Raw genomic sequence first — 14204 nt, 5'->3', positions numbered from 1 at the left:
ACTTAAATCAATCAATGTTCAACAAACAACCAAAACCGATGTGCAAAAGACAGTCATATTGTGCAGAGGCAGGGATACGCAAGGTTATCTAAACCATTGGTGCATTATTTGCCATTGAGTCCAGGAAAAATGTTCACAATGCCGTCTGTCACACAGATCGCATTCAGCATTCAGATGGCATTCTGTTCAGTTCATTTCAGTTCAGTTTAGTTTATTTGGTCATAATTGTACATATACAAATAAACAGATAACAAAGGATACAGCGACAACAGAATTATATTGACTGTAAAGGTGTAGGCTGGAGCTGAAGCTTATGTTACCTACCCTTTTTACATATCATATCAACAGCTCATTTTTTTTAATATTCCATACATGAACAAAACATCAAAAACAAAAGGTTCTAAATAATTTCTGTTAAAAACCATAAACAGGCTAATCCTTCCTGAGTTTCCTGAGGGTAATGGCTCCAGGCAGGAAGGATCTCCTGAAGCGTTGCTCAAGCACATTTGAAGGCCCAAGTCCGGTTGGTTTGACTTGTGCAATCACTGTGTGATCAGGCACAGCACAGTGCCTTGATCCTGGCAGGATTAGAGGAGGTGTGCTTGAGCTCAGTGTAGTTGATGCTCATGCAAACACCCAAGCATGGTAACATCAGTGCAGCCTGTATAGCCAGTGTGACCAGTGTGACGTTGGTGACTGTGCATGAACCCAGCAGCCACCAATGTGGTGAAAGGAGTCACATTTACTGGGCTTGTCTCCCTTGTGCGGCGATCAGGCAAAAACCTGCTTTGCACTGTAACTATACAGTCATGTTATGATATGTGTAAAAGAGGTACTAATGCCCTGGCACTGTTGGGACACACAGCGACGTCAGACCTTGCCTGGTGTGAGTGCGGCTCCAGCCTCATCAATGCAGCAGAAGGTGTTGGCAGTCAGGTGCTAATCAGCCCACCACCCCCGCTAACAAATCACAAAGCAGTCGATTCTAGAGCGGGATGCAGGACGAATAAATTGTCAGTGGGACGGAGGTTTGGCCCATTTTCCTGGAGCCTCACCCACCTCTCCACCGTCCTCCACCACGGCTGGGAAGGAAAATGACCAAGTGTTGCAGTGACACCAGAGATGGTGCCAATGATAAAGAGACCAACTGAGTTACAAGCTTCTTTTTTAAGGCTTAGAGTGATGTTTTCTGTGTGCACTCTTTGGCTTTGTGTTTGGCTTTGGAGTTTTGAGCACTCTTGTGTGCGAGAGTGCCCTTGAATACAACTTATTTGACCTCCCTGCTTGTCTCTGTGGTTTATGTTATTACAGTTAAAGTTTTTCACAAGGCTTCTGCAGTCCTGCATAAGCACTGTTGGATCAAAAGGGAGAGGTTTTAAGGTCTGCTCTGACTGAAACATCACGCATCGTTTGTAACAATCAGGCAAAGACTTGAAATGTCCTGAAAGACTTTAGAAACTAGTTAATAGTCATTTCTCAGGCAAAGAGGTGAACTGCTAAGAAGAAAAAGCATCATCACTGGTGTTAGAAATAAATTATTGTCACATCAGCTTTTCCTCTTTTGCCCCCCCACACTTATTAGACGCTTATTATTATTATTATTATTATTATTATTATTATTATTATTATTATTATTATTATTATTATTATTATTATTATTACACAGTTATTAGTAAAAACCTGTTTGTGACTAAATGGGGCATTCAGTATTTTATTCCAGCTTTTTGGGGTTGATTGTTTGCCGCTGCAGCACATTAGATACCCCTTGGAAAATCTCTCTTGCATTTAACGTGATGCATCCCTAAAATCACTGTGAAACTTGGGCACCTTTCCATCTTGGACTGCTGTTAACACCTGCGTTGGTGGTGCATGGAGGGTAGTCCGTGTGTACAGCCTTGCCGGCCTCCAGTGCAGAACTGCATGTCAAGAGTTTGATTTACACTCCAGCCATCACGTCAACTTCAAGTATAAGATGCATTCATTGTTACTTGCTTGTTTGTGGAAGACAAACTTTTTCAGTGCTTATAGCACCAAGTAGGATTTCAAAGCCGTCCTATTTCCAAGCAAAAGTTGCTGATAGGTCAATAGGCTCACAACACTAAACTTGTGTCCAAATGAATTCACACTCTTTTTCCCATTGTCTAATTTACTGTATCTTATATCCCTGTCCTGAAACCTTTCTGTTTCTTTGACATTTAAATTATTTTAATTGTTTTTATTCATGTTTTGTAACTATGTGCATTTGTTTTCATCTGTTCCCATTCCAAATGATTCTGTTTCGATTAATGTGAACCTTACATAATCGCAATACATTTCCCACCCTTTCCCCCCCACCCGTTTATTTTCACTTTATTTTCCTTCAACCTTTCATCCCTCCTTTCTTTGTCTCATCTGTTTTCCTTCATTATCCTCGCTCCTACCTCCACTCCGGCCCTCTCTGCGCAGGGTAAAGTGGCGCAGACGGCCTGCATGTCGGCCTGCAAGCATCTGTCCACGTCCCTGATGCAGATGCTGCTGGACACAGAGCTGAAGCAGATCAGCATGGGGGCCATTCAGCAGTTCAACCTCGATGTCATCCAGTGCGAACGTAAGTTGATGAGGCTCGATTTTGATATTTCACTCCAAGCTGTTGTTGATGTGCCCAATGCAAGCCAAAAAATACAGCAAAAAGGCATGAGGGTCAGCATGACATTAGATGTGACGTGTTCGTGACGTGATGACGTGCTGTTTGTTGTCCTCAGTGTTTGCCAGTTCAGAGCCAGTCCCTGGGTTTCAAGGAGACACCCTCCAGCTGGCCTTCATTGATCTGCGACAGGTAAACCTTTTCACTGTGCACATGGTAAATTTGCCAAGTACGTTGTTTTAAACTGTGTAGTGGGGCTGTGCAATTAATCGATTTTTAATCGAAATCGGATTTATTAGTGAAGACAATGTTAAAAAAAAAAAAAAGAGGATAATCTTAAAATTGGGCTGTGTGCCTGTATATTTCTCTATTTTACAAAATGTCAAATTTATGCACTTTATTCATTCATCGTTGTTCAAGATGATAGAAAAACCTTTTATTTTTAAATGGATGTTTGATGAAAGACAGTTGAGGCTGTCACTTTATCCACAGGGGGATTCATTTGTGTTTGGTTCTTAAGTTTTCACTTTGTTCCCAAATAAGGGAACCTCATCCTTGTTTATGAAAAACCTGCTCATTTTCAAGTGAAGTTTGGTGAAAGTGAGGTTCTCACTTCTTTAATCCCAGTGGATTCAATTCATCTTTGTTTGGTCAAGAAGACTGTAAATATTGACACTTTACTGAACTCAAGGAGGATTTACAGTATCTTTCAGTTGCACTTCATTCCCAGTAGGGAAATTTGTTTGCTATTTTTCTTTAAATATAAAAATAAAATATTTTAAATAATTTATCCAAAAACTCTGAACTGAAATCGAAAATTGAGTTTTCAGAGAAAAATTTGGGATTTTATTGCTGTCCAAATTCGGACAGATTTGGTTGCTCTTTGCTGTTATTTGTTTGTTTTCCACTTCCTTTTGTAAAGGTTACATTTACTTTGATCCTGGATTCAAAGGTCTTAAAAAGGAGATCTTAAAGACCAAGATTGCCTACATCCCACTAAACTGTGCTACTTTGGTCTCCACTATAATTTATCAACATCAGTCACACTAAGAACACAATAGTTGTAATGGTCGGTGTTTCATCCGCTGTTGCTTCTTCTTCAGGGATGTGCAGGGCCTCCTGAACACCCGTCACTTTCTAAACCCTCTTCACCACCTCCACCACCTTCATCTGAGCTGGATGTGGAGGCCCCACTGTCCAGCTCACATCACGGCACCATTTACTTTTAGGAGGATCACTGAACACAGGACACTTAAAGGTTAAAGGTTCACCTTGTTGCCACAGGTGTCTTTATTAAATCAGGTCAAGTGTGAGTAATACTGTACTGTGCAGTCAGTCTCATTGACTGCTTTTGATTGTGACGTGGAGTTTAGAGAAATGTAGAGATCAATTAAGTTGAGAGATTCATACAAAAACAACATCATAATCTTTAATGGAATTCATGCTTGCATGCACGCATCTCGAGTGTCGTTCAGTTGTTCCCTTTTTGCCTACTTAGTTGTTCTCAATTTAGATGAGCGGACCCACGATTATTTTCAATTTCAATTCAAATTGAAAATGTTCTCATTCTTTTCTTGTCCAGCGCCAGAGTGTCCTGGGAAAGAGTGGCGAGTGTTCTCAGCGTAGTTGCAGATTAGCCCCAGCCCTACCTGGCTCTGTTTTGGAGTCGATGCAGCTCATGATGATGATGACAAGATGTTTTGTTCCCTTTTATATAGGCTGCATGGTTGACCTGTTAATCCCAGCCTTAGGTAATGGGTTGGAGTAGAATCCACGGGCTGAGGTTACACAGAGTTCATTCTGTTAGTTTGTCTTTGTCTTACCACGACAGATCTCATCGCCCGAACTGCATTTTCACTTGTTCTTCTGCCCAACGCCTGAGAAATACAACCTTTTGAGAGGACCCCAGTAACAAATAATAACACTTTGAATGCATCACCAAAAACAAATGTTGATACATCGCACTCATGTTATGAAGGAAAGTGTCTCAGTGATAAGTTTGATTTTGCAGTTTGTTAAAGTGTCCGGGCAATGGGTACCATTGAGGAATTGGTTTTCCTGATGAAGTCAATGGAAGGACAGAGGCTGTCGTCCAACACCCAAGTGTCAATGTTATTTGTTTAATTCCATTAGCATTCCGTGGCTCACCGTGTTTGCCAAGCCTGTGTAACTCAATCAGAGTGGATCCAGAAAATGTGAGGGCCAGTTTGTCACTGCTGGCTCTCTGTGCTGCCTCGCTGGGGGAAACCGGTGTTGTTTGGCTATGCCAGTGCCATGGGGAGATGCTAATTAGGCTAATTATCTGTATCAGCTGGCATCAACATAAATGCATTGTGCTGCCGTGAGGCGGTCATTGTCATTTATTTCATCTCCCAGCGGTTTAAATGCTTGAACTAATCAGTTAATGCCATCTAGCAGGCGGCGGCGGTAGCGGCGGTGGCTCTGATGCGATTACGCAGGTAACTAACCGCCTTCCATGGCATCGTTTGTCCTCCTTAAGAGCCACACTGAAGAAAAAAACCCAACAGTGGGCGGATGAGCGCTGCACGAGGGCTGCGGGCGGAGCGCTGACCTGCTGCTTGGCACTGCAGAGGGTGGCAGGGTCAAGTCTGCCTGTCTGTACCTAGTCCCACATAGTGTCCACGCCCCCCACCCCCACCCCCCACCCCACCCCAGACCCTCTCGGACCCTCCCCCACCTCCCCCGGTGAGACCCGCGGTGCGCAGAAGAGGCTTAAGACGAAGTAGGCCCTGCTGCTTTAGCGGCTTGCGCTTCATCACTTGGCTCTAGGTGAGAATGGCGCCATTGTTGCGGCAGCCTCTCACTGTGTCGAGAGCCTCAATGGCAGATAAATAATGCCATTATCACTAAGCCGCTCTTTCACCGCTCTTTCAGCATGACCCAAACACCCAGCTGTTTCACCCTATGAAATTAGCATACACTGCATGTGTGGGTGGGGCTGGGTGGTCGTCAGCCCGAGCCCCGGGGTCACGGGGGGGTCATTTTAAACGTTCCTTGCTCACACTCACACTCATCATGTAGCAGCAGCGGTAGCGCCCCCCCCCCCCCCCCCCTCCCCCCTCTGTTATTCCATCCTCCCTATATATCCATGTTTGGCTCGTCGCCCTGTGTCTCGCTGTGAGCCTCTTGCAAAGTGTTGATCATTATCACATTATCTGCTCCCGGCCTGACTGACAGTGCCACTCCCACCCAGAGGATGGAGGCGTGCACTGCGTCTCTGCTGCTGGCGCTGTGGTTGGATGATGTTCTGCACTCCGCCGGCTTCCAGCAGCATCAGGAGAGAGAGGATACGCGACCCTCTCGCCCTCTCACTGGTCATTGTTGGATTTTAATCACCTTCTGAAACCGAGCTCCTCTCCCTTCACTTCATTGTGCACAGCATGACTTTGTAGCTGCTCCACTCAGTCGACCATGAACTGAATTTGGGAGTTAATCACTGTGAGATGTGTAAGTGTTCTCCAGACTTTGGGGTGCTGGTTTCCAGTCCCAGACAGGTCACACCAAGAAATTTGTTACAACGCCAGCCAGTCCTCCCTGTGCCACTTCCAAAAGTTGTGTCAACAGGAGCATCTGACATTGACAAAAAACTAGTGGTGTCCGATATTGGTTTTTTTTACCGATATCCCATATCCCGATATTGTCCAACTCCTAATTTCTGATACTGATATCAACCGATATCAACAGATACCGATATATGCGGTCGTGGAATTAACACATTATGGCTGATTTGTATTGTGATGTCCCGCTGGATGATGATGCCGCCGTCAGTTACGAATGAGCTAAGTCGCTAGCAGCCAGCCACCACTGTAAAACACGAGCATTGCTTCCTTATATGTTTTGATGCAGTTTGATGACATCATCAAGCGCAGTAGAGACGAGTAAAGTATTGTGATTTACTCAATGTGACTTAGTCATACCAGGAAATTTGAGGAATTTAGTTATTTGGCATGACTAGTAATTTCGGGAGAAATTCATTTAATTTATTTTGATCATGGTATTTTTGATACCAATATTTTCCGATATTAATTTTTAATGTCTTTATCGGCTGGTAATATCGGGAGGCCGAGAATATCGGACTTCCCAACAAAAAACTATTCCAAAATCAATATGCAAACCATTTGGCGGTGGTGACCCCTTAAAATGAGTACCCGGCAGCAGAAGCAGATGTGATTCCTTGATAAGGCCGAGGTGAGTTGAGCTTTGAAAAGCTGCAGATTAGGTGTGTGTGTGATGGAGTTAATGCAGGTCACTCTGGGTTAAGCCTGGCAATTTTCTTGTCACTCAGTGCAGCGGCTTGTTTGACAAGTCGTGAATTATCTGGACAGAATCTTTGAGGCGACTCGGACTTGCCGCTGCTTGAGCCTGGCTTAGGAGCGGAGGCTTCTGATTGGTCGCTCCCAGAGCCTGTGGCCGACCTGGAAGTTCAGCCTGGTAGTAGCTGCTGCTGCTGCTGCTGCTGCTGCTGCTGCTGCTGCTGCTGCTGCTACAGCCCAGACTCACTGCATTTACACTCACTGATCTCCGTCATCATTTATATTGTTTGTTGGATGAAAGGAGGAGTGTGTGCGTGCTTGTGTGTGTTAGTGTGTGTCATTTTCTCACGCAGTGGCTTTGGCCAAACCAACAAGTGTCAGTTCAGTGTCTGAAACGTTGGCCTTTCCATGGCCGCCCAGAGACTGAAGGCACTAAAGCAGTGAGGGATGTATTCATATCGAAAGAGCATTAAGTCTCTTTTGGTAAAAACCTGCATGCACAGCCTCTTTGGTCGTTTATATGGTTTTGGTTACAACAAAGCAGAAATAATAAGGAAAGGTTTAACATAAAAGATCATAATATGGAGCCAAAAAAGGAGTAGGCTGAAGCCCAAGTATTATTTCTGCCTATCCTGAACCATCCAAAAACTTAAATAATCATGGATAACCCAGAACATTTATGATAAGGGAAAAAAATGAATCCTTTTTAAATTTTTTATTACATTCAGTTTGCCTTATAGTCTGTCATTATTCTTCACTTCAAAGTCTTTCTAAATCCCAAAAGAGAATTACACAGTTTGAGGGTTGAGTTGAGATTTCTTTATTTAAAACCTTTCTTTAAACAGGAAGTCCAGACCATGCCAGACAGCATAGAAAGTTACAAACATATAGCATCTTTAAAAACACAACTGCCTACAAAATCAAAAATAAAAAACTTAAATAAAGAGTGTTGGAGGTCTTTGAAAGTGTCCAGTGAGACTCATTGTATCAGCTCATGTTGCACCTGGTCCCAAGCAAAGGGAGCAGCATAGCTTAATGCTTTTTTTTCTCCTTATTCTTTTTTTTAAGCAGTTTTAAACTGACATTTTCCCTCCAGTGCCCGTTCACCTGATTTTCATCTCTGCTCCAATCGGACTCCCTTGTGCCCACAGCATCATCATCAATCACCAACCTCACAACCTCACGCTGCCTTCTTTGCTTCTGTCCGCAGCTCCTAGACCTGTTCATGGTGTGGGACTGGTCAACATACCTGGCGGATTACGGTCAGCCGTCCTCCAAATACCTGAGGGTGAACCCGGCCACTGCCTTGGCTCTGCTGGAGAAGTGAGTGCCTTTGATGAATCAGCCCTTGCAGGGGAAGCGAGCGTGTTCATTTTTGTCCTTTTGAAACTAAACTGGATGTCGCATGTTTAACAACCAGTCTGGATGAGGCACCACACACTCCACGATTTGTCATCTGAACGCAGTAAACTCGCAACATCATGCACGTCCTGCAGCTCCTGCCACGGCTCCGTCACTTTCTCCAAGTTTGGCTTTTACAGTTCAGCTCCGTCTCTCGTCGTCCTTCGCTGTTGTTGTTTTGATGCTATTTCCCGTCCACTTGGTCTTTGTACTCCCTCGGCGACACAAGTTCAAAGTTGTGCTGGTGACCAGCATCTGCTGCCTGACTGCGTGTAGAGGCGACTTAAAAAGAACAAAGAGCTGGCGAGAGTCTGTGCCCCACTACACATTCACTAGCTGCGTTTCCATTACGTTTTTTTTCGCAAAATAAAAGCAATATTTTTCAAATTTCAACAAAGTACAATTGCGATTTGCAGGTGTTTCCATTGAATGGTGTGAAGCGCAGTCGCCGTAATTCTCGTAAAATCTCGCAGGACGAAATTTTCCGAGAATTACGTTTGCTTTTGTTTGTTTTACGTTGGTTGCTGTCAAGAATGGTTGTTATATCTTTCTCTTTATATTTCATATTCTCTTAATATTTCTCTCCGTCCAAACATAACGCGGCAATTCCACTTGAAGTGAACTGGTCACATGACCAAGTACGTCACGTCCGCTGACTCGTACATTTCCATGACACTTTTGCAATATACCTCGATGTGGAAACGTCTGAACAACCACCTCATGACATATGACGATATTTAGATTTTGCGCAATGCAAGGGGTAATGGAAACGCAGTGACTGATCTCTGCATCGACTTCCCATTATGGCTGTTGCTTAACTAGTGCTGACTGGCGCAGACCAGGTCCTAATGGGTAAAATGGGGATAGAAAATGGTGAAGTGCAGCTTCATTCCAGCTTCAAATGCAGCTTAATGCCAGAAAATAGTAAATTGCAGTGAACCTCCTTTATGCTCAGTTTCAAAGTTTCCACAGTTGCTTTACTTTGTCTTTCAGACAGGTTTAATCTATATTGTTAAATTCAGCGTGTAGTGGAGCACAAGATCTCTCAGTATTTGCTGTGTGCCAATGCAAAGTAGTAGCACAGGGCAGAGTGAGTGGGACAGGAAGTGACTCACCTGAATTAAACAGTCAGTCCTGCTGCCGCTGCTGCCCAGGATGGAAATCATATCATCTTCATTGCATTGTGCATCGGCACCGTTTCAAGACTCTCCAGGTTGTTGTGATGACGTTAGTGGAGCAGCTCGTATTAACATGACAACAGCAGCGCTGCAAATCCACTCGGGCACTTTCAAGCCTTGATGGAAGTGAGCTGCTTTGTCTTGTTTCTTCTTCTTCTTCTCCTTCTTCTTCTCCTTCTTCTTCTTCTTCTTCTCTCATTGACTCAGCTTTTCCCCCTGTCTCTTCTTGCTTTCTCCCCTCCTGCTACCTACTGCTGTTCCTCAGAGTCCACAGGGGGTAGGTGCACTTTCTTCACCTCTTTTCGTGGCTTCTCTCTGACTGCTTTCACGTTTTTTACTGTCAATCCCAACATGCTTCAGTCTAAGTTTGTTGGTGGGTTCAGTCTTAAAGAAAACTTGATGTTTAATCTCTCAACACTGGGTTAATTTGGTTGTAATATTATGAGTGACATATTGCTGGACTTGAATGTTTTGGGGGAGGACGGGATGAAAAGCATTTCAGGTCTCAATTTAAAACTTTTGCAGTGATCTTTCAGTTTTTCTCAGTTTTTGATGTTGCTTATGGAAAAGTAACAAGTCTGCGAGCCTAACCTGGATGATCAGCCTTCACCAATCCGCTCTGTGAGGATTCATCTCTGCCATTCTCTCTTTGTCCCTTGCAGGATGAAGGACACCAGTAAGAAGAACAACATTTTCTCCCAGTTCAGAAAGAACGACCGGGATAAACAGAAACTCATAGAGACTGTGGTCAAGCAGCTGAGGAGCCTCGTTAACGGCATGTCCTCCTAAATACACACGCACACGCACACACACACACACACACACACACACACACACACACACACACACACACACACACACAATGAACTGCCAAGACACTTCCAGAGGACGGGGGGCACCTGTGGAAATGATAATAATTAGAGCAACACTGGCACACAAAAGGACCACACATGGAACACACACACACACACACACACACGCACACACACACACACGCACACACACACACACACACACACACACACACACACACACACACACACACACACACAGGCAGGCAGAAGGGAAATGTGGACAGTTGTACATACCAACCGCGCACCAAAAGGCTCAGCTATGCAGACGGTCGGTGGCAGGCAGGTGTGGTGCTTTTGGAAGAAGCCTCACAGCATCACTTCCTCTCCCCCTCGCCGTCTCCTGTGTCTGAACAATAAGTGCAGAAACACACAGCAGCTTGACACTTGGACAGTTGGGCTCAACAATACAATGCAAAGAGGATTTTATTGTGGCTCTACCACAACAAGGTATTTAGTCTGAAGTCTGTGCTAGTTAAACAGTGTAACTGCTGTCGGGCGGTGGGAGGGTGAGCTACTGACCTAATAGCTGCTTTCGCCATAACTGCTAGTAAAGCTCTCATTTCCCTCCAGGGGTGGGATGAAAATATATTGGCTGAACAGTTTGCCTAAAAATACTTCATTGTTCATTGTTAAAACTCCTGTTGTTTTGTGACATTGGCGTCTTGATTTAATAAAACTCTAAAATGACCCAATTCTAATCAAACCAAATCAAAATCAAAGCATTGATACAACACCAGTTTCACAGGCATAACGCAATGCTGTCCTTTTGTGAGTGAGCACTGCTATCAGTCTTCAAGTCCACTAATGCTAGTGATGCGCGGGGTCGATACCGCGCTCGGGTCATTTTCGGGTCAGCTTTTCCTGGAAAATATTACAACGTGGGCGGGGCCGATGGATGATTGACAGAAGGCTTATCGGCGGTGCCCCAGTAAGATACAGAAGAACCTTGTGATAATGTGGCCGATGGTTGACCTTCCACTTTTCTTCACCTTCTTCCTGTCCCCGTGTTTGTTTCTCAGTCTTCAGGTTCAATGTCATTGTACACTGAGTTTTCCCTTTTGCCATGTGCAAAGCTTTCGTTCAAACCAGTGGTTCTCAACTGGTGGAGTCTCAGTTATTCAGTTATTCCTGATGATGAAGTCACCACCCAAATTTATTCCACAAAAATAAAATTGTTAGCACACTTTCTGTCATGTCTAGTAAATCAATTATTGAAATGACTGAATTGAATAGTGTGTCCTGCAAAATAAAAGCCCAACATTTTCTCTCGAAATATATATATATTGAAAAATCCCTTCAGAAAATTTGGGTGAAACTGCCCACAAAGCTGCGAGCCAATCAAAACTGCTCTGCGACCCACCAGTTGAGAAACATTGACTTGAACCATCAGCACCGACTGATGGAGAGCAAAGCTTCAAGGACACTAGCCGGCCATCATTAGCATGGACAGTGTTGGACACAGGTGGGCAGAAGCAAAGTGCTGCCAGAGTTGAGCAGTAGGCAGACGAACCAGAGACCAGGTGACCATGTGACCCTCCTGATTCAACACTTTGCCTCTTTGACGCTGACCTGAGTTCCAGTACACGCTCTCGGCTCACTGACATTAGCATGAAGGGGGAAGCGGTGGCCCGCCATCATCGTATGTGACCGTCGCCACTCCACGCGCATCGCTTTATCAACGCCGAGCGGCGTCACTTTGTTGAACTGGTCGTGTTTGTGCCGGCACTGGTTTGTCGCACAGTCCGGAAAGTCGCTGGAAACTTGAATGAACCTGCAGCTGGCAGGCGTAACTTATGGCCTGTAAATAGAGTCCTTGTAAATAAAAGCCGTTTTAACCCTTTGTAAGCATCACTTTGGAGACTTTAGAAAAACACACAAAAACGGGCAAGAGGGGCGTCGCACCGTGAGGTTGGCTGGGCGAGCGACCCAGCAGGCTGCACAACTGTCTTCTCCTTTTTGTCCTCTCTCAGTTCACTTTGTTCATCCAGTAACACCCAGTACAGGTTGAACTCTGAAGCACCAGTTTACAACACTCCATGTGGACATGTATCATGCAGCAAAATGTCCTCCTGTACTGTGCACAAGAGAGAGAGAGAGGCTCATAACTTTAAAAGCCACCAACCATCTGCCAACAATATTCAGCCGATGGATCAGTAGTCCCTGCTGAAAAGTCCTTCACAGATCATCAGAACAGCATATTTAGCCCTCTGTTTACACCCTCCTGGTGCTTTGTCCGACCTGCCACAGGTCAGGAAGGGGACAAAAAATCAGGAGGCAGCGTGGCGAGTAGTGGAGGCTGCCCTTTGTGACATCACAAGGGACCTAACTCCGCAGCTGTGTGTTGTGGTTGCACATAGTTTTTGACTTAAAGTGAAGACAGAAAAACTACTTTCTGTCTTCAAAGCCGATGCACTTTCACTCTCACGAGCCCAGGCTGATAACATCTATCTATCCATCTATCTATCCATCTATCTATCTATCTATCTATCTATCTATCCGTCTATCCGTCTATCTGTCTATCTGTCTATCTTGAACAGACCCTCTGCACATCACCCTGTTAGAGAAAACTGGAGAAAACACACAGATTGGCTCATTCCCTCACTGATGACACAGTCTACACACACACACACACACACACACACACACACACACACACACTCCCATACACACTGATTGCTAGGCTTCCCAGGCCAGTGGTGGAGCTGGTGTTTTTCCCAAGCATACTTCATAACCCGTCAGCAGGGACAAACTAACTGGCAACCCTGGATCACTCCATGAATGACTGCACTGCGTTATTAATTAATTTATCCTAGTTAGTCATCATATTGATATCCAACCAGTGCATGCCCTCTGTACAGTGTGCCAGAGAGGGACATTGTTCATGTGATGTAAACTAAAAGTTTTTTTTTGTTGACTCCATGTTTGCCAGACTCCTTTTTTTGGCCTAATTGTGTTTTAGTTTATTTTTTTTATGTTTTGTTTCTTTAGTTTGATTTCTCAGGGTGGGATGAAGCTTTAACATTTTATGACCCACAAATATCCACAAAGCACAGCAATAATATTGATCATGTTCCATCACCGAGGTGATGACTCTCCAGAAAAGCTGCATAATATGCGACTGCTGTTGGCTTCTCATGTCATTGATTGCGGACCTGTCCTCTGATTTCAGCAGGCGTTTTTTTGCACTCTTGTAATTCTGCTTGTAAATGCCATTGTACATAAATATGTTGTTTAAAGAAAAAAAGGGAAGAAAAATCACAAAGTTTGCCACAAACACAGTTGGAGGTTGTGGTTCTGGGATGCGCCTCTCCACGACTGAAGGAAAATGTGTAACGATGATGACTTTTGATTTTGTGTCAGTTGCTTTGTTTGGCGAATGCACCTGAGTGAAATGTGACGAGCTGTGTGATTTCAAAGTGGCACCTTATTGTCACTCATTTGCATGGTTAGAGTATAAATTTGATCCTGTTTGACATTCCACAGCGCTGGCTGGCCCCCTGCTGCAAACACTTCAGCTGGCCGCAGTTAAAAGGTTTATGTGCACTCAGCTCTCAGCCGGGAGCTCCGTGAGGTGCAGGTGGTGGTGCAGGTGGTGGTGCAGGTGGTGGTCCTGTGTCCAACATTTGCACAGAGCGTCCTTCATTCAGCTCTCCGCTCATATAATGTCCCACTGGCCCAGCCCCAACTACCCCACGGCAATATGTACACGCAAAATTCTAAATAATGTTATATCATAATGTACATTTCCACAGTGCTCATTTCATAAGAGTTTTCATAATGAGTTATCTTTTCTTTTTTAATTTATATATATATATGATTCTTTGTCTATTTTTTTTCAGCTGCCTACCATTAAAAAGAAGGTGAAACATGAGAA

At 44.3% G+C, this 14204-nt stretch overlaps 1 protein-coding gene across 4 annotated transcripts in view; it reads left to right on the top strand.

The window, feature by feature from the left end:
* The window catches only part of exoc6 (exocyst complex component 6), a 29308-nt gene extending 15104 nt beyond the window's left edge, over nt 1–14204 (top strand). For all 4 annotated transcript variants that reach the window (XM_076034835.1, XM_076034836.1, XM_076034838.1 and 1 more), the window contains 4 exons: nt 2446–2587; nt 2742–2815; nt 8108–8220; nt 10139–14204. In XM_076034835.1, the coding sequence (XP_075890950.1) occupies nt 2446–2587; nt 2742–2815; nt 8108–8220; nt 10139–10265 (456 nt within the window). In that variant the 3' untranslated portion in view covers nt 10266–14204. The remainder of the gene's footprint in view (nt 1–2445; nt 2588–2741; nt 2816–8107; nt 8221–10138) is intronic.

This window comes from Nelusetta ayraudi, unplaced genomic scaffold (assembly GCF_046127955.1).
Source record: "Nelusetta ayraudi isolate G7.1 ecotype Tasmania unplaced genomic scaffold, CSIRO-AGI_Nayr_v1 ptg000042l, whole genome shotgun sequence".
Taxonomy (NCBI): domain Eukaryota; kingdom Metazoa; phylum Chordata; class Actinopteri; order Tetraodontiformes; family Monacanthidae; genus Nelusetta; species Nelusetta ayraudi.
Note: the sequence above shows the minus strand (reverse complement) of the source record. Positions and strands in the feature narration are given on the sequence as shown.